At 41.0% G+C, this 20,761-nt stretch overlaps 1 protein-coding gene across 1 annotated transcript in view; it reads left to right on the plus strand.

Annotated features, from left to right (window-relative positions):
* The window catches only part of mrpl23 (mitochondrial ribosomal protein L23), a 71,261-nt gene extending 51,120 nt beyond the window's left edge, over positions 1-20,141 (plus strand). The window contains exon 5 of the mRNA XM_005949284.2: positions 19,153-20,141. Within this exon, the coding sequence (XP_005949346.1) occupies positions 19,153-19,317 (165 nt within the window). The 3' untranslated portion in view covers positions 19,318-20,141. The remainder of the gene's footprint in view (positions 1-19,152) is intronic.
* The last annotated feature ends 620 nt before the right edge of the window (positions 20,142-20,761 follow it).

A 20,761-nucleotide genomic window follows, 5' to 3' on the forward strand; every position in this document is an offset into this window, starting at 1 on the left:
AACATTTACTTTTTATTTCAGCATGTGCAATTTCTGGCATTTGTTGGTCCCATCATTACTCCCTACCCAGCACTGCCCCCACCCCCAATATGGCCACCCCTGTGAAAAAATTCTGGAGGCACCTCTGGCTACAAGATCAACAGCGAAAGGCTTTTTACAGGAAGGTGGCGGATCAGCTCAACACTGCACAGAAAGAATTATTAAATGAACTGAAGGCAGTTGGGACCACAGTCTCTAAGAACACCATTTCTTAGCACACTATGTCATAATGGTTTGAAGAATTGCATCACCCACAGTGTCCTCCTGCTCAAGAAGGCACATGTACAGGCCCATCTTAAGTTTGCCAGGGAACATCTAAATTATTTACAGAAGGCTTAGGGGAAAGTAATGTGGTCAGATGTAACCAAAATCAAGCTGTCTGGCATCAACTTGACCTGCTGTGTTTGGAGAAAGAGAAATGCTGAGTATGACGCAAAGAAGACCATCCCTACAATCAAGCACGGACATGGAAACATTATGCTTTGGGTTGTTTTCCTGTTAAGTGTACACTGCACTGAGGGCTCAATGGAAGGGGCATGTACCATAAAATCGTGGATGAGTACTTCTTCTCAGCCAGAACACGGAAGTGAGATTGCGGATGGGTCTTCCAGCATGACAATGACCCAAAGCAATATTGCTAAGAGAACAAAGGAGTGGCTAAAAAAAAATGCACATTAAGGTCATGGAGTGGTCTAGCCAGTCTCTGCTGTTTTCCAGTCATTGTAACCTGATAGAATCGAAGATGGCATATCCATGTGCATTAACAGTCATCCAGACTCACTGGCAGGATCTAAGTGTTGATGTAAGTTCATGTTTTTGTTGGGTATGATTGTGCAAATCCCACTCAAGCTCAGAGTTTTATCTGTAGACAAAAGCTCACTTCATACAGTCAGAGATGGTCTGCATAAGGCTGAGAGTAGTGAAAGTAGGTGATGAGCAAAAACTTTGCAGCAGAAGGGAGAGCAGGAACACAGATGGTACAAGGTATTCTCACGATGCCGGCCTTTAGTCGTCATGAAATGAGCAGCTTGTTTTGTTTACACATAAGCCAGTGATTTCACTGTTAGCATAGTAGTGTCAGTGTAATTTTCCATCTGAAAGATTCACTTACACATATGCACATTTTTGTAAAAGTTAAAGGCAGATATCTTTAACCCATACAGTCATCTCATTTAACAGGTGAAAGGTCTCTACTATTGTTTATGTGGCTGCTGGCCAAGATCTCTTTAAAGTAGTAAATAAGCTGTCAAAGTTTCTCTCCTTGGCCCCAGTCGCTGACAGCATTGGAGCAAACCCAATGCCCCAGTCACATTCACTCTGTCCCCCAAAACACTGTCCTGACCCGACGACCACAGAACAAAACAAGATACGGGGTTGGACCAGCACTTGTAGAGTAAGTGGTAGCTTCCTTGAAATCGAAATTGCTCATTTCCCATGTTTCTTTCAGTCGCTTTCTCCACCCCCGCTCAATCCACATGGAAGGCATCTCTCAAAGTGAAAAAGCGCAGGGAGAGACACAAACAAACTGAGTTAGACTGAGTAGCAACTATGGAGGAGTTGTGACACAGCTGGAAAAAAAGGAACAAGAAGAGAAGAGGAAAAACAGCTGTATTCAGAGCGATTATGTGAAGGAAGCTATGGCCAAGTATGGCTCTCTTCTCTGTTTGACTGACACTAGATGGCAACGTTTTGCTGTATAGCTTCTCTTACTAGTCTCCCTTTTTTCTTGTATCTGTTATTGACTCCTTGTTGCTTAATAATAGACACAGTATGGTTGTGCATATATGTGCAACTGTGTGTATCTGGCTAGGATAAAGGGTGGTGATGGAGGGGGGGTACAGGATGGGTTGCTGCAAACCCCTCTGACCCCTAGCCCCTCCCCTCCTGTTCTCCACTCTGAGTGAAGCCCTGTTCTATGGGACTGGAGGTGCTGAATCAGGCAGTGAAGCTGAGGGAAATCTTGCTTATCTGTGTGGAATTTTATTATTTTCAACTATTTGGATCATGATAGCTCCCATTCACCTTCCCTCCCTCTTCCTCCTTTTCACCTTGTCACGCAAACACAGGCTTTCCTCACACAGCCTTGCCCGTCTGCCGCTTTGCTTCCTTCCCTTCTCTGTACAGCCTCACCCTTGCTTATCACGCCAATTAACATTTTTAACTTCTGCACTTTTCCCTCCCGAGGCGGTCTCATCTTCCCCTTTGGGTGGGATGATTTATCAAAAATGCAATTTCAATTCAGTTTGTACCTCTAGTAATTCTTGTGAGAATTTTCTCCTTTATGATAGGCCATGGAGCACAGAAGTTAACTTTAAACACATACCGAGGCCTTAGGTGCTATACTGAATCATGGTTTCTTACCAAATATTCAATTTAAAGAATTGTATTTTATTTATTTTTTATTCACTTTTTCACCTTTCTGAGGAGAGTTGACCATTAATTCTCCGATTGACAGCTGAAATAAGAAACCGTATTTGTCCAAGGATTTGTCCACATTCATTTAGAATGGCATTGAGGGTTTAAATTAAAAGCTCACAGTGAGTCATATACAGTGCCACTAGGACTTTTGTAATATTCCTACATATGAAGCACAGAACTGCGCAATTATTCAAAACATAAAGGAATCGACCGTCTGAAAGATTGAATCGAGAATGTCAGATCTATCTAATATTTTTAGTGTATCGCAAGAGTGCACTGAGCTATAACACACAGTTGACGTAACAGAGGCTTTTTTAAAGTCTTTATAATAATTAAAAACAAACGCGATGAATTAATTTTCAATTTATCTACAGTCTTGCATCCTTGCATGTGCATAACTGTATCTGTCAGCACATAAATCATCTAAAGGAAGGCATAAGCTTATCCACTAATTAGTGTGTTTACATATATATATGTGTGCACAGACATGTGTGTATGCTGGTGGTGAGCATTATGAAAGCAGAAGCTTTTCTTGGCAATCAGGCTTCTCTTTAAGGCCCCCCCATCTCCCTGTATGTCTTGATTTGGAAAATTCTACCCCTAAGCAAAATCTTGTGCGAGAGTGTGTGGCTGTGTGTGTGTGTGCAGGTTTCATAAGAGCTCAGTAGAGAGAGAACATGAATTATAGAGAGCAGAGCAGGGTCTAGGAATCTCACACGCAAACCTTTTCTTTTTTACTTTTTAATTTTATTGACTGTAGTGGAGGCTCTTAGTTGTGCGCCTTCACATGTTTGACTCTTATGTCCAATTCATTTTAGATGCTTTAAGTGTTAATGCAGTGACTGTGCTGTAGATGGATTTGCATAGGGCAGGTTTAATTATTATCACGAAAACACAATGGAAACTCTCAAAAGCACAGTGCTATAGTAATTTGGTGTAACAAACAAATCTCACAACAAATCAACGGCTCACTTGAACTATATGAATAGTCTTCAGGGCTCTTACAGCCTCTCTGTCTCCTGTCTTTTCTTTTGTTGTTTTCTATTTACTTTTGCTTTATCTCTCTCTGCAGCATCTTCTCTCCTCACCCTCATTTCCTTCCACATTCTCTCCAGTTTCCCCTTATTTAGATAGCCATGGCAACACAGACATACACACCGACCCATACACAAGCGCGCATGCTCGTAACTTTTTCTTGATTACCCCTGACCTCTAGACCTGTAATGACACAGCTGCCCCTTTGATCAGCCAATCAGCACGCGGCGCCACCCGTGTTCTCAGCGGTGCTGCCACCGGCTTGATAACATGTTCTGATAGGCCTGTGCTGATGTATTTCCTGTTTTGGTATGCTTCTTCATTTTTTTTTAATTTTCTCCACCAGCTGGTCCCCACATTCCTCAGAGTGAGGGAGGGGGGCAGGGGCAACGCCGGGATGTTTATGTTCATGTGCATGTAGGGGTGAGTGTGTTGTTTTTTGTGCAAGGGTCTAGCTGTGTTTGTGTCTGGTAGCCTAGATAGTTTGGTCTAGGGCTGGGAGGGTGTGGGGTAGGTGGAAGGGATGCTTGAGAAGGGGTGTGTGTGTGGTGGGGTTGTTTACAAGTATTGGCAATCGAAATGGGGTACATTGTAGGGGGTTGTGGGGGTGACTGACATACATGCAGGGGATAATGATGGTGAACAGCTGTTTATGCATATGCTTCTGCGTGTCTGTAATGGGGAACAGTAGAGATAGGCAAACTTTAGGCGTAATATGGCTTTAAGGTATGATGGAGGATGGTGGAAAAACTGAAGAAATCGAACTCAGTTAGTTGTTGGTCATTATTGTTAATATGGACAGATATATTTGTGTGTGTGTGTGTGTGTGAGCGCACGGTTGTTGCTGCTACTTCTGCTATTATCATCTGAGTGTCCAGTTTGAGATCAGATTGATGTGAACGTCTTTGTGGGTGGCTGGATGTGTATTTAGGTAGTGATGATATTTTCCTGAGAGCTCTGTTACCAGGCTCCAATGTCTCCAGTAGCAGGCTGGGAGCAGACATGCCCAGGCATGAAACCTATCATGCATGCGCACGTGCACACATGCACTTTCTCACTCACGCCCTCCATTTGTCTCTGGGCAGAAGTATGTGCTTATGTATTACTGGATGTCCTACACTAGTATGTCAGAGGGTTTCAGCGATAAATCTTAAAGTATTTTCAGTTGGACACTAGAGGCGATGTTCACCAACGTTCTTTACTCCTGGTCCACAAAGTCAAGTATACACAAGGGTTTTAGATCTCTTCTTATCCAACAAATTGATTTGACATTTTCTGTATGGTTGAATTAACAGTAGAGGTAGGACATAATATTAGTAGGAATGACAATGAGGCACGCAAGGACATATACTACTGCTTGCCAAAGCTGACCAAGTTATTTGGCCATTACAGGGCTGTGGAGGAGATGTTATTGTAATTGGAGGGAGGCTGAGGGTCATAACCCTAAATTAAGCCATAGCAAAGTACTCTTGGTTTCTACACTTCATCTGTTTTTCATTGAAAGTGATTATTTGTTTTAGACTTTTAACTGACTACAGTAATATATTGTACATTAACTTAATTTTGTTTGTATGTTTTCACACAAAATCATTTTAAATTTGCTGTCTTTCCTGGGTGCTATTTAATTTGTCTTTTAATACCTACTTCTTTTACATCCCCACTCTCCTTACTTAATATTACTGTTCCTGGAACTGTTTATTGCCAAGACATTTGGACAGAAGAGTGTGTGTGTGCGCGTGTGTGTGTGCGTGTGTGTGTGTGTGTGTGTGTCAATGAGATAAAGTGAGAGTGAATGTGTGGCACACCCAGGAGCCAGGCAGCAGGAGCCATTTACAATCATCTGGCTACATCTCTTCTCCTGCCCTGTTCCATTGCCTTTCCTGCCTCGCCTAGTTTGCTTTGACCATTTACTCTCTGTAATTGCAGATGAAAATGCACTGTTCATCTTGTGTTTTATACATGAACTGTGGAATTATGTCCGAAATGTTTGAAGTTGCCATTTCTTACATGTAGAAGAAATATACCAGTAGAACTGTGATATTCTTGATACCCAAATTGATACCATGATGGTGGCAGACTGTTTATTTGGAATGATAACATTATATTTTCACAAGTTAAAGACACAGAAAATGTTAGGGTGGTTGCAGAATATCTCATTAACATTGCCACAACGTCTAAAGTATCTTTTTTTACATTAGCTGTTGCAAACATTTTATCTCTTAGAGCATAGCTGATTTCACAATGACAGTGCCAATTGTCGAAAAAAAAAAAAAAAAAGTCATGTCACCATAACCCAAAATATGCCTTTATTGCACTAGTCGTATTTATCATGTGTAGTTTTTCACCTGTGGTATTAAAGAAAACAACAACAAAAGAGAGACAACATTTTTTTGGCGATTTTGGTATTAAAAGGTATTGTAACTAGTACTTCAGGTGATTTCCCCTGTTAATCTTAGTAGAAATGCTTTTTATGCTAATGATGCTGCCTTGGACGTTGCACTAAAACACTAACAGTTGAACCATTTAAACCATACTGTGCACGTGGGAAAACATACTTAGATAACACATTGACCTACTATAGACCGACCTACTGTATTTAGGCACAGCCAAACACAAAGAAAATATTTGCAACACTATAGATGTCTTGAAGGCTTTCCAAGTTGGTGTCATTACTGTTGGTCTATTACAAATGAGTTTCGTTTTAAGTGTGTGGGGTTTTTTGTTTGTTTGGTTTTTACAACCTGACAGTGTTGTTCTTTTATATAAAACAATAGGAAAAGTATGAAGCGTTATTATGAGAAGGGCTATGTCAAATCATATCATCTGCGATCATCCATCCATCGTCTTCCGCTTATCAAGTTCAGGGTCGCAGGGCAGCTAGAACCTATACCAGCTACCACAGGGCGAAAATTGGCACACCCAGGACAGGTCGCCAGTCTTTCGCAGAGCTAATGCATAGACGGACACGGGCAATCTAGAATCTCCAATTAACCTAAGCTGAGAGTACTTGGAAAGAACCCATACATGCATGGGGAGGCGCCAGACACATAGTGGATTCAAACCCTGGACCTTCTTAATGTGAGGCAACAGTGATAACCACCATGCTACCATATCTATGATAAGATAAGATAAAACTTTATTAATTCCTCGGGTGGGTTCCTCTGGGAAATTCGGTTTCCAAAAGAAGCACCAAATTACACAGAATGTAAAATAAGTACCGTAATTGTCGGGCTATAAGCCGCTACTTTTTGCACAAGCTTTGAACCCTGCGGCTTTTAGTCAGGTGCGGCTTTTCTATGGATTGTCCATGATTTTTGTCATATCGTAAGACGATTTGTTTTGTTTGTTCCGCTGTTGTACGGCACTACGTTGCCTGGCGGAAGGGCATGTGATCAGACACACAGTATCGGGGTTCAAGAGTGGTATGTTGGTCACATGTCCATCCGCCAGGCAACATAGTGCCGTACAAGTAGCGCGAAAAACAAACTTCAAAGTAGCGCTACGCGTTCAGCGGGAGTCGTGGATGACGAGCGGCGATAAACTTGCGAAAAGCAAGTTATGCTCAACTCCACCGGTGGAATCTGACAGCGTGGAAAAGTGTGAAAACATCCATGATCACCAACGGATTTCGAAGGGCTGGACTGCTGCATGATGGAGAGGAGGACACCGCCACGGCCCTTCTGAGGGTGTTCGACTCTGACACTGACAACGAGGATTTCTTTGGTTTTGAAAGTGACAACGAAGGAAGAAGCTGAGAGTGGATGACGAAGCCATCCTGAGCCTGTTCGTATCCGACACTGGAGAAGAGGACTTTGGTGGTTTTAGTGCGCAGGAAGATGGTGGTGAATGACTGACTTTTCTTCTTGTTAAAGCCGTGTCACTGCACCTGAGCCTAAAAGGTAGTCCGAATCTATTTTTCTGGTGTGCTGTAGGTTATTGTTATGTATTACATTTGTTACTCATTTATGAAGCACAGTACATGTTTCGTACTTGGAATTACCGCTACTTGTACATATACCTAAAAAGTTATGCAAATGTGTACCCATAACTTGTTTTTCAAAATATTAATAAAAGGGGCGTGTCTCCAAACAGCCATCTCTTTCCTGACAATTCCCTTTATGCGTATTCTCTTACATATGAGAAGTCAATATTGAAACACCTGCGGCTTTTAGTCAGGTGCAGCTAATGTATGTACAAAACAGGATTTTCCTCTGATTTTAGCTTGTGCGGCTAATATTCAGGTGAGCTTTGTAGTCCAGGAAATACGGTATTTACATTGCCAAGGACACATGTCCAGGCATGTCTAAAAGCAAGAGCCATGAGATGGCCTCAAATGACCATTTTTGCCAAATGGTCATTTATTTCAACTCCCTCTAACAAAGCAGAGTGCTTTTCAAAAAGCTGGAAACAACAAAGCACTTGAGGTAAAAAATAAAAAATAAAAACCCCACCAATGACTTCAACCAGGCTTCAAAGGAGGAGATTCTAACAGCTGGTGATCTGCAACCCAAATGTAAACAGATGACTCCACCGAGCATTGCTAGCTGCACTCCATATGACAGGAAGAGCAAATGGTGCATGTTATTCATTACTGATGCAATGACTTTAAGCAGCTGGTTGAAAAGTCTTACCAAAGATACAACTTCACAAGTAGAAAATATTTTTTCCGTTTCATTATTTGATGATATCAAGAAATCATTAAACAGCAGTCATGGTATACCTTTACTTTTAAGTGGTTAACACTGTGGCAGTGGATATGTCACTAATACTGCAGTATAATGCTTCTGCTGGTACCTCATTTCAGTAGTGACAGTATTGTTTGTTTTTTCCATAGTCAGAAATTAAACTATAATTATTATCAATTATAAGTAAATTTTCCTCATTGTGATATGATTTTTACTTAGTCTAAATTTTGTTTAAAAGCCCCTTTTCACTTGTATTTATGAAGTGGGAATTATATCGGCTGTATTTAAGATGAAAGAAAACAGGCTCACAACTCTTAAATTCCACCTTAAAAATCACTGTCAGCCTGTTTGGATAGTGTCTCTTAAACGCCTTCTGCGCACATGTACACACACACAACTATTAGAGATGTCTGTCCTTTGCTACAGTTTACCTCATCATGGTATGTGGTTTACCTCACATCACCACATTGTTTTCTAGCCACATAAGCCACTGCCTCTCACCGTGTTGTCAGCACCTCTCCGCCTCTTCATGGCCCAGATTTCTCTCTCACTTTATTAGCATCTGTCTACATGTGTTTGATTTTTGATTAGCTCAATATCAACAAGCTGCAACATTAAATTGCATCTGTGGTACATGGCAACATAAAAGCGACATGCCCTGGTCTAGGGTTTCTCAGCATTGTAATTAGATGATCCATGTTATTCTTTTCACTTGTAAGTGATTTTGTAGCTTATCGGTTTATCTTTGTGTCCCCTATCAAATGAGGGGATTGTTTTTCTGGCAGTGTATAAGAGCTGGCGTTAATGGCTCAGTTTCGATTTTCAGACCATTTAAAGCCCTCTGAGGCTGTATAACCAAACCACCTGAAGAACTCCTTTTTCTTTAACTCGGTCAAGTGTGGTCATCCAAGAAGTTGGTGTACTTGACCCCCACCTCGCAGTCACAACTTATTTAGCTCCATAATAACTCTTGGTGCTTGATGTTTTGAGAGAGCACAAAAGAAATGATGATCTCAGGCTGTAAAAGAGTGGTTAGAAGGTCTTTTCACATGGATTTTATTGAGATTATCTGAATGGAAGTCACTATTTGACCTGGAGAGTAGTTTTACAGCTGTTAAACAGTCTTTAAAGTAATAAAATGTTGCTCCATGCTTCTTTCATTTCAGAGGACATAAAATGTGATATGAAAAAGGCTATTTTGTGGATTTGTGATATTGGAAAATGAAATCAAACTTACCTCAATGGAGTTTAGTAATCAAACCTCTTGTATTATTATTATTATTATTATTATTATTATTATTATTATTATTAGTCTTGGAATAGTTCTTATTCTATCCTTAGCAGTCAGCGGGATCTAGGTCTTAATATATCATCTTTCACATCATGAAGTCTGGTCACAGTCCAGAGAAGCAGGTTGAATTAGCCTTCGCTGCCTTCCGTGTGCGACTGTGCCATAATGTTCTATTCAGCTCCAGGCTGGTAAAGTGTCACTTTACTGACCTGGCACTTTCCTGTTTTCATCAGACACTTGAACATATCCACCCAGAGCAACTGTGACTTTCATATTTTATAGTTAAATATAACAGCCATCGTTTTTTCTTGAATTAATTTTAGTTTTTTTCTCCCCCTCTTCTTACAGGACACTTACTCCAACTGTTTTAATAATGCACCCATAAGGAGTCAATTTTAAAAACAAAAAAAATTCTTAGAGCTGTTTTTAAGCTATGACTGCATGCTCAGTTTGTCATAGATCAGTGGGAAAGGTCGATCGAACTGAATAATTGTCCTTTATGAGTTTCTTTTTGTCTCTCGCCTAGTCTTCTGTTTTCCCATCTCTGGGGTCAGCAAAGAGGGTTACTTAGGTCGTGTGCATGACTTTGTGTATGTGTACGAGCACACATATGGATTCAACAAACTCAGGTTTCAGATGGGGTCATTTCACTCGAGTACAGTGTTGCCTGGGAGGCTTACACGAACTACATGCAAGCAGTTCAGTTCCTCCTCAATGTAGCGGTTAAGAAAACATGTTCACACCAGTTGTTTTCCTAATTTGACAGCTGCCCCCACCAACTGGTTAAATCTCTGACAGTGGCCCCGAAATGTGACACTGGCCAGACTGACAGTCTAAATGCACATTTCCTGGGGCAAAACAACGCACTGAATTAGAGCTTAATAAAGAAGTATACATGTACCTACAGATGGGAAAAGTGAAACGGTGTGGTAATGAGTCAATGACAACATTTACCCCCCCACCACCCATTTCTTTCTTTTCCCCATTGAGAGGAAAACTGTGTTGTAATGGATTGTTCATGTGCGTAAGAGGAGTATGTTTACATTGCATGGCAGTACGGGATCGCTTCCCAATATTCCTGGATGGCAGCTTGAGTGAACTGGGAGCACGTTGAAGATGGCAAAGATGTAGGGAGAGGGAAAATACGCCTCCTTCAGTTTGTCATCTAGGAACTAAACGAGTACCAGAAATAAAACCCTTAGAGGAACAAATGTGGAAGAGAAATACACATAATAATATTGCCTCTTTCTCCACTTTTGTCCTTTTTGGCCAGGACTGGGTCATCACCATAAATCACTCAATATGCAGTCATACACACACTCCCTCTCTCACTCAGATACACAGAAAGTCAGACAGACACACAGGACAGATCGTTTTAGCTCAGCGCCAGGAGATGGATGAGACTGGGGTTTGCCTCTGCTGTGGTGCGATGTATACATTTCAAACAAAAGTATGAATCCTCTCTGCCAACACTTTCTCTCACTGCGAAAATGTGTCCAGCAGACGGTTGACATACATGCACGCACACACTCAGGGCGCGGCCTGCTGCCAACAATAAGACTTGTTTAACGAGTCTCAGCTCTTTGTTGATTTCAGTCTTGCTGCTTTGTTGTTTTTGTGAATCGCGCTCTCCGAGGCTGGTATTAATCTTCACTGTCTGTATACATAAGATACCCAGAACTGCTCTGTATAACTGGGAATTGTCATGCGACAATGTTTGGTTCAGGTCGGGTGAAGTCTTGTTTCATTCACTGCTTCATTGTTCATGTTGTTGTGAGCTCTTGTGTTTATAGGACTGGGGTAGACCCCTTCCTTCGTCACCTCCTACTTTCATCTTTTTCCTGTCACGTTTACTTCCTCGCATACTCTAGCCCCATTTTTCTCCCTTTGACCTCCTTCTCCTTTCTCCTTCTCTTACTCCTGGCCTCATCCAGTGTTTGCGTTCTGGATTCTGGATTCCTCGATGGCAGTGTGCGAGAGTGCAGCGAGACACTGAAGACCTTGGCGTTTTCCAGGTGTTTCTCTGGTGTTTGGCAGTTCTCTGCCTGTGCCTGACTTATTTTGCACAGTCATCTCTTACTGTTATACTGCACTCACTAGAAAACCTCCTGTAGTTTGAAATTGAAACAGAAGAACAGGGTAGCTTTTGACTGAAGGTTGTGCATGTTTTTCTCCAGGCACTCCTCAAATCTGGTATCAGAATTCAGACCCAACTGGCCACATGTTGAGAGTAACATGAATTCAGGCCTGTGTGAAGTATCCTACCAAAATAGCAGTTTCCATAATGTGTTTTGGATAGTTGGATGGAGTTACTCAGGCTTTTCCAAATACCATTTTCTGGGGTTTGGTGCCTGAGTGCTAATCAAAAACAGGGGTAATGACTTGGGCAAGACACGCCAGAATTTAATCTTGTGACACTGACAAAATTACTATATACGCAAAGAAAGACCACAGCTGTGCTTTTGCCGTTTCAGCTGTAACTCTACACATAACACAATCACTGCAAACTCAAGATGCAGGAATTTGAACAAATTTGGTAATTTTTAATGTCCAGTGTTCTGCAGTTGAAATCGTTTTCGATTTACTAGTCTGACTCATTAAAACAATTCATTTAATATTCATTTGGTACCGCTTTACTTTTTGTTGCATTAAGCATCATAAGTTTGTATCTATTATTGTACGATCTACTGTACAATATAAAGCACCTTGAGGCGACTGTTATTGTGATTTGGCGCTATATAAATAAAATTGAATTGAATTAAGCAGTGTAAGGAGTTGTACACGGACACTTGGAAATCCAGGGTTTTGTCAGGTAATGCCACGGAGAACTCCAGAGGTTCCCAAAGTGTGGGGCCCCATTGCTGGGGGGGCACGTATGAAAAGAAAAAAAAAAGAATGCTTGGACACTGCTAGCATAATTGACAGGTTTTTGGCGGGATTCCCACACAAACGCAAAGCAGGAGATGAAGCATCGCCAAATATGTTTCCAAACCAACTTCCTTCCAAGCCAAAGACTAGAAAATATGGTGAAGCATATCTTCCCTTTGGCTTCACCTGCACAAGTGCCGAGGTAGGTCTCTGCGACAGAATTACTTTCCCCTGCGTCGGGAGCAGCGTTGGGCTGTCCAAATCACGGACAAACAGTTTCCCACATTCTTGATTTTTAGTTCACAAACACTTCTTGTAATGACTAACTACTCCTGACATTTTGGAGATGTTAGCTCTTTATACAGTAAAGTTACAGCGGGATACAAATAACATCAGGCTGATCCTGCCACAATTTGTTCCCCCTGTCCAAACCACGGACTAACAGTATCCCAGTTGTTTATGTTTTTAAACCCATTTTGCACACAGAGGCATTTTTTGAAAAATGGATTGATAGTAATGTTGAATATTATTACACAGGAAAAAAACAACTACAGTAAAATAATCACACCGTGATGCCTCTGCCTTTCTAAATGGAGGGACAGTAACTGTGTGTGTATGTAAGCATGTAAAAACTGCAGATAGAGACAAAATACTGTTAATCTAGCTGCCATTATAGAAATTCATCTCATGTAAACAATAACGTGGCGCACAGCGTGACGTGAAAAAAGGCACATAGCTTTGACGTTGCGTGACGAACTCTGCATTCCTCGTCCACACGTAAATGCAAATACGGAGTTTTAAAAAATCCTCCCTTTTCGGTGTTTCGAAACGCCATTTATGTGTGGACGAAAGGCCCAAACGCATAGAAACAGCTGCGTTTTCAAAAATACCCGCGTAGGTGTGGACGTAGCGTAAAAGAGTTAGTAGTTTATTTCATTGCTACCTGTAATTTATTGCAGTTTACGTTTATTCATGTAGTTGTCTACTAAATGTTTGAGGTGTGAAATAAACCACAATGGAGTTTGAAAACAAAATATGGGTGTGTGTGGTTGGAGGATGTGTTTGTGCGGGGGGGGGGGATTAGGTGTTGGGGGTGCGAAGATTTTTCTTGTAAAACAGAGGGGCCTAACGAAAAAAGTTTGGGAACCACTGATATAGTCCAAGTCGAGTGCAGCAGAACAAAGACCATTGTGGAGGGTTTATTCTCATGTCCAACAGTATTATGAACTAATAAGCTTACTGGAGCTTGTACTTGGTAAGCTTGTTGTTTGTTGCTAGTTTTTCACACCACTGTGCAGACTCTGAGATCTATCAGCAGTTACCAGTTGCTGGACTATGTCAAATTTTAGCATATTGCCCAAAATGCTATAGGCTGTCCTTATTCGCAGCTATTTTTACAGTAGACACAGTCGGATTCATTCTGCATCTTTAGCTTCATGTTGCCTCTCCCTCTGGGAATTAAACTATGCTTTGCAGCAATTATATGCATGTTTCTCTTGGTATTTTGGGGGTTGGAGACAGACAAAGTAACATTCACATCAGAGCCAGACCATTCCTTAACGCCTACACACTGACCCCATACAGAATGTTTCACATATTTAGTTGATTGACAATTGTGTTCATTGAAACAATTTATTTTTATTGTAGCAGGCCTCTACACATAATAATTGATCAATCTGAGTCATCTAAGTGGATTTTATTATGAAGAGGAAGCTGATAGTGTAAACTACAGTTTTAATGATCCTTATTTTCATTTTTTTTGGAAACCCCAAACAGCACATCATAAAGATACATGAGACTTACAGAATAATCTATTAGTATAAATATTTACAAGTGTGCATAAACTCTGACTGGGTTTGGTGTGCGTGCTCTGTGGTCATTTAGAAATAAGCACTTGTAAAGACGGGACAACAATGTTATCTGTATAATTACATGATTTTCTTCATAATTTCATGGTGTTAAAAGAGCAAATATGGAAGAATAATATACATCAGGTGGGGGAAAAAGGTTTGTGGTTTACAAACCGTTTGTTTCACTGTTTTACTTTCACTCTTGCTCAGCTTTTATGTGCAAGTAGATTTGGTTAATTTGATGACAACAGCAGCTGCAGTCACAGTAGCAATAGTGATGGATAGTACCAGTAATTAAAGTAGTAAACACAGTAACAGCAGCAACAGTAATAGCAGTGGTGGCAGCAGTAGTAAATTCTTGTATGAGATGTTTCTCCTGCTTTGGCACTAATCCTGTCACACCTCCGCCACTCCTAGAATGTCAGTTGCAGGGTCATCAGCTGGAGGCAGGAGGACCTATAGGTGAATTTTTAGAAAACACAGACTCTCATTTCACTGTTATGCAGATGACTGCCAGATTTATGTTCCTCTTAAAAAGAAAGATGGGTCGTCTGTAAATCGTTTACAAACATGTCTGGAGGACGTCAAGTCGTGGTTGGCGCTAAACTTTCTTTGTTTTAATGATTCTAAAACTGAAGTAATGGTGTTCAGACCTGCCTCCACTGCTGTTCCGTGTGTTGATTTGCAATCCCTGAAATCATTCTGTAAACCAGAGATTGTTAATCTGGGTTTTAAAATGGATCCTGAGCTTAAGCTTGAAAGCCAGATCGGGTTGGTTGTAAGGTCTAGTTTCTTTCATCTGAGGCAACTGGCCAAAATTAAGCACTTTCTTACGAGACAGCAATTTGAAACAGTAATCCACGCTTTTGTAACCGTTCGGCTGGATTACTGTAATTCTCTTTATTTTGGGGTGAGTCGATCTTCTGTTTTTCGACTGCAGTTAGTCCAGAATGCTGCTGCACGCCTTTTAACTGGCACTCGTAGATACGAGCATATCACCCCAGTTTTATATTCACTTCATTGGCTGCCCGTGCATTTTAGGATCCATTTTAAGATGCTTTTATTTGTTTTTAAATGTTTGTCCAATGCTGCCCCTGTGTACCTCTCTGAGCTTCTTCATCCATACATACCTTCCCGGTCCCTCAGGTCGGCAGACCAGCTCCTCCTGAGCGTGCCCAGGACTAATCGTAAGCTCAGAGGGGATCGGGCGTTTGCTGTGGCAGCACCAAAATTGTGGAATGAGTTGCCTTTACATGTTAGACAGGCACCTTCCTTATCTGTTTTTAAATCACGTCTTAAAACATATTTATTTACCTTGGCTTTTAGCACAGCAGGACTTGTTGATGTCTCTTAATATGTTTCTTATTAATTATATTATTTTTAATTTTAAGATATTTTATATGTAATTTAAACTGTTTCCTCTCTGTTTTATATTTGTAGCACTTTGGTCAACATTGTTGGATGTAAAGTGCGTTATAAATAAAGATGCTATGCTAAGATGCTATGTTTCCTTGCCATCCCCTATAGCTGCCTTTTGGTTTTTACCCAAACTGCTATCCTTCCTCTGGAGCCCACAACCAAAAACTTGATTTCTCAGCCGCCTCCTAGATCCCTCAAAGCTATCCACAGGTTTGGGCTTCCACAGAGTAGTTGGATAACAAATGACCTTTTATAGCAAAACACTTCGTCTGTCTACAGCTTGTTGAAGCATTACATCATAACAGTATCTTTGAAAAGGTTAGGTTTTATGTAGCATCAAAGAAGTGATGTCGTGCTTATTAGGATTACAAATGATATCTTAACTGCTGATAGTAGTGAATGTTCTGTTCTAGTACTACTCAGTGCAGCAGTTGATACAGTGTTTTGTTTTATCACTCCTCTGCAGCAGTTTTGGCAAGCAGAACCATTGTCTGAATGTCTCGTTGTGCCAAACACATTTTTTGTTTTCATTGGTGAGCACAGCTCTCAATACTGTGCACTGAACTGTGGAATCCCCCAGGGGTCTATACTGGGACCTGTCTTTTTGTGTGTGTGTGGCCGCTGTGTCACATTAGACAGGGAGACAATATTACATTCCACTGCTATGCCGATGACGTGCAGCTCTAAGTTCTACTACGTTTTTAAAATTTTAAAACTTATATAATGTCGAACGGTTATTAAGAAATGGACGAGTGAGTTTCAGACAAAACAAGAATTTGAGTAATTGGCACAGACGAGCTGCATCCAGGTATCGTGTCTTCTTGCCCGGGTGCAGGGGTACAGTGCTGGCTGTAGCTCAGGAGGTAGAGCAGGTCATTTACTAATCGGAAGGTTGCTGTTTCAATATTGCCGTATGAATGTCTGTGAATGTTAGATAGAAAGGCACTTACTTAAAAAAAAGCACAAAAAAGTGCTTGTATGAATGGGTGAATGAGGTAAGTTGTTTAAAGCTTTGAGGGCTCAGGTAGAGTAGAAATGCCTTTCCTGGGAAATTGTCTTTATGAAGAAATGCTCCTGCTTCACCCAGACGGCATCATCTACCACCATGGTTTTCTGCTGTTTCTGGCTAGCTTTAAAACAGAACTGTCACAGTGCTCCCAGCATCCAGTACATTTAGTTTGATCTGTATGTACTAGGGCTGCCACAAACGATTATTTTGATAGTCGACTAGTCACCGATTATTTTTGCGATTAGTCAACTAATCAGATCATGTATCCATTGGACATAAAATGTACAGCTTATTGCACAAACATGCATCTGCTCTTATATAACTATCATTAGCTTACAGCTTTAAGTGTTTAAGGTATGTGCTAACTAAAAATAGAGACAAGATGATAGTTTATTAAATTTTAATGAAATTTGCAGATTGTTTCGGTGAAATTTAATAAACTCCTTGCTATCTAAAATATAACAGGACACTGGAGTATATTCTCGAGCATCTCACACTTCTGATAATCAGAAGTGTGAAAACTATAGCTTTAATCTCAGCCAAACCAATTTACTCAGGAACAAATAAAATACTAAAAAAAAGGCAAAAATAACATTTTTAAGTTATCTAAGTGACTTATATATATGTTCATCCTGAGTAGCGAAAGACGGCGGTGGGTTTGAAAACGATTTGCCAGGAGTCCGGTGTTCTCACGGGCTCTAGTGAGCCTTGCCCCCGGCTAGCTATCGAGCTAGTGGGTAACCGACGTCTCCGAAAACGTCGGAGCGCTTTTGAAAATATGTGGTGTCCTGATAAACTGAGCAGATATTTGAGGTTTACACAGCTACATTCTCGCCTGAAAATATGTTAAACGTTTATTTTGTGACCCAGAAAGAATAATAAGAGTAATATTAAAACTAACTAGCTGCCGCCATTGTTGGAAACTGAGCTGGGCTGCGCTATGAATTCTGGGACACAGCTTCTTCTTCTTTGGGGTTTAACAGCAGCTGGCATCCTTGTACATGCAGTGCTGCCATCTTCTGTTTCAGTCCATTATTACACTCTTAAATCCTGCTACTTATTCCTGCGTCTTTTGTGATCTTACAAAGCTTTAAACGACGCGTCGACTATTTTGATAGTCGACGTAATCGTGACTAGTCGACTAATCGTGGCAGCCCTGGTATGTACTGTAGTCATGTTCTAACCTATAATTTAGGTTTGTATGCACTGTTTGAGGTTAGTGAAAAGCACCTTTTCGGTAGATTGTAATTATTTTTTTATCAATTGTAGTTACAGCAGTGGCAATACAGTCAACCACCTGCCTATTCGCGGTTCAGTATTTGTGGATTCGCGTATTTCTATAGCGCTAAAATATTTTTTATTTTCATTTTATTTTGGTGACTAAATACATTTCTTATGATTAAAAAAATCTTTACTAATTTTCAAATATTAACATTAATGTAAAAACACCAAAATATCAGTAAATTGTTTTGTTTTGTTTTTTTTCTTAAAAACGATTTGCCAAACAACGCGCAGATTCCTAACACAAAGCTCACGGGAAAATTAAAATAGGCATTTTTAGAGGTAATTCGTGGGCAGTTGTGGTCCCTAATCCCCGCGAATTCCGGGGGTCGACTGTAGTGGTGTGGCCTTAGCACGAGGTGTCTGGGTTCAACTGAGAAGAGTTAAGAATGGGTTTCAGATGTAACTAAGCACAGATGTATAACTCTTGTGGGTGAAGGTTATTTTCTCTGTGATTCACTGTAATTTGATTCTATGAGAGAATTGATCATGTAGGTTCTTTTAGTGTTTTAGATGTATTGACAAATATATAGGGTTTTTATATTTCTCTGGTAGATGTTCTACTGTTGTTGGGGAAACTACTAAGTTATAGCACTTTGCTTAACATGTAAATGCCCTGTGATAAAAATGACATGTTCTTGCATTTTCCCCTCATTTGATCCTTTGACTCTATTGTTATCAGTCTCAACTGAATTCTTGTTGCCAGGTGTCCACGAGGGACGCTCAGAGAGACAGGCTGTAGATATGTTTGCATGTCTGCATACATGACCTGTCTCTGTGTGTGAACGCACTTGTGTGCAAGTGAGTGTGCATGCATGCATATGTGTGCTGTCTGTACTGTACTCTATGTCAACATGACACAGGCTACATTTTGCCAGAGATGCATTAGTTATGGCTAGAAATGGGTTAGTATGGAATAAATAATGGATACCATCTTTTCCCTCTGAATAAATCAAGACCAGAGAAATGGACAGGAGAGGAGAGCTAAAAAAACTAAAGACAAGAGAGTGAGTGAGCATCTGTGTCATATGAAGAGTAACAGAGCGAGAATGGTGACACACTCTCCTTCATTTTTGCAAAGAACTGTGATTTATTTTAGGAAGGTGCAGTTTGACATATTTGTTACACAGAAAGTGATTTACAAGATTGATGGTTTTTGAGTCTTAACAAACAACCGATTTCTCTCATTAAGTAAGAACACAGTGTTTTTTAAGCTAAAATTTTTCTCTGTGCTTTCTGTCTTTGCCTCCTCATCAGGCGCTGGGCCAGACATTTACTTTTCCTGACATCTTCCCAGAAAAAGAGCGGGCACCGGCTGAGGGCTCTATGGAGGAGATGCAGGAGAAGTTCATGGAGGACGAAAAGCAGAGGCAGAAACTCGACCCCAGGAGAGGAGGGGTCACCGAGTGGTTTGGACTCTGAGACAGACTGACAGACTATGCGTGTATGTGTGCATTTCATAGGGATCAACATGCATTGACTTACAATATTTTGATGACACTTCTGTTTCTGTAAGAAACACTTACAAGTGTGCATGAAAGAAGAACGAGCATGTGCGTGGGAGACTGCAGCCATGTGTTTCGTGTGTGTGTGTTTGTGTTTGTGTTTGCGAGGCGTCAACTGAGTAACCCGAGCCAGAACAGAATCCGAGGAGGAGGAGAGTGGCCAAGCTCCATCTTTGATGAACCCAACTCACCAAATTTCTATCACCTCAGATGACCTCGTCTCTTCCTCCTCACACTCTACTTTTCCCACCTCCTCTCCTTTTTACCACCATCTCTTTGGCAACAGTGTAATTGCACCTCCTCGCTTTGTTTCTCTCTCTTTTTTTTTGTTTCAGAGGTTTTCTCCCTGCACCCCTACTGTGTTTTTCCTATTATGCTCATCCCTCCACTATGATCTTCTTCTTTCCCACCAATGACTGTGATGTCCCTAGTAGACATTATTCTTAGGCTAGTTGGATCTGACTATCTGGGCAGCCCACAGCCTTCTCTCTTTTATGAGTTTGCCTTGGATTAATTGACCACTTAAGGTAAACAACAATTAAAATGTTTGAGCAAAGCGAGCACATGGAAATTACAGGAGGGTTATATTGCAGCATTTTGTGGTAGCCCATCTTGCCGTAACTCTGGAAAAAGATTGTACTCTGTGTGTGTATCTTTGCCTACCGTGCAAGACTTACCAGTGAATCTGTCCTATTGTACATGCTGTTGGAATAAGACCTAATAAACAGTCACTTGCTCTGCTTTGTCTTGTGTTGTCCTTTCTTCATCTCCCACGACTGCTGTGTTGAAAAACAGCCACCTTGAGATTCTGTTTGCTGCACAAGTTTGCCTGCGCAAGTGCCAATGTGGTCTGGTAGCTGTTTTGACAAAGTAATGATCTGTGTTTGAATCGGGCCAGTGGAGGATGGAGCTCCGTTACGGTAATAAAGCCCATAAAAGGGAGGGACTTCTCCTGGGCACCCTCAGACCCTCCATTATACTGAAAGGCCAAGGTTACTGTAAGTGTCCCCCAGCCGTGACCACTAATGCTCTCTGGCTAATACAAAGGTCCAGTCCCTGACCTCACCCAGCCAACTCATCTATCACTAAGGAGAATGTCAATATTGATCCTGTTGGCCCTTTGTCTGCTGCCTGGAACCACTCACCCCCTGTGTTACTATAAAGCAATCTGATTTGGAATGAAACAAGACTCCAGTTACACAGCCCCTCTGTTTCTCACTCTTTCCCTTGTTCTCACTTTTTCACTTTTTTATTTTCTTCTTTCTTTACTCTGCTCTCTTGTTGCCCAACCTGAACCTCCAGAGAAACAGCTGCTTAACCAACTGAGAGAGAGTCCAAATTCCTTTTCTCGCTCTCCCCCT

The sequence above is a fragment of the Haplochromis burtoni genome, unplaced genomic scaffold, assembly GCF_018398535.1.
Source record: "Haplochromis burtoni strain Fernald_Lab_line unplaced genomic scaffold, NCSU_Asbu1 Contig_259, whole genome shotgun sequence".
NCBI classification, from domain to species: Eukaryota; Metazoa; Chordata; class Actinopteri; order Cichliformes; family Cichlidae; genus Haplochromis; species Haplochromis burtoni.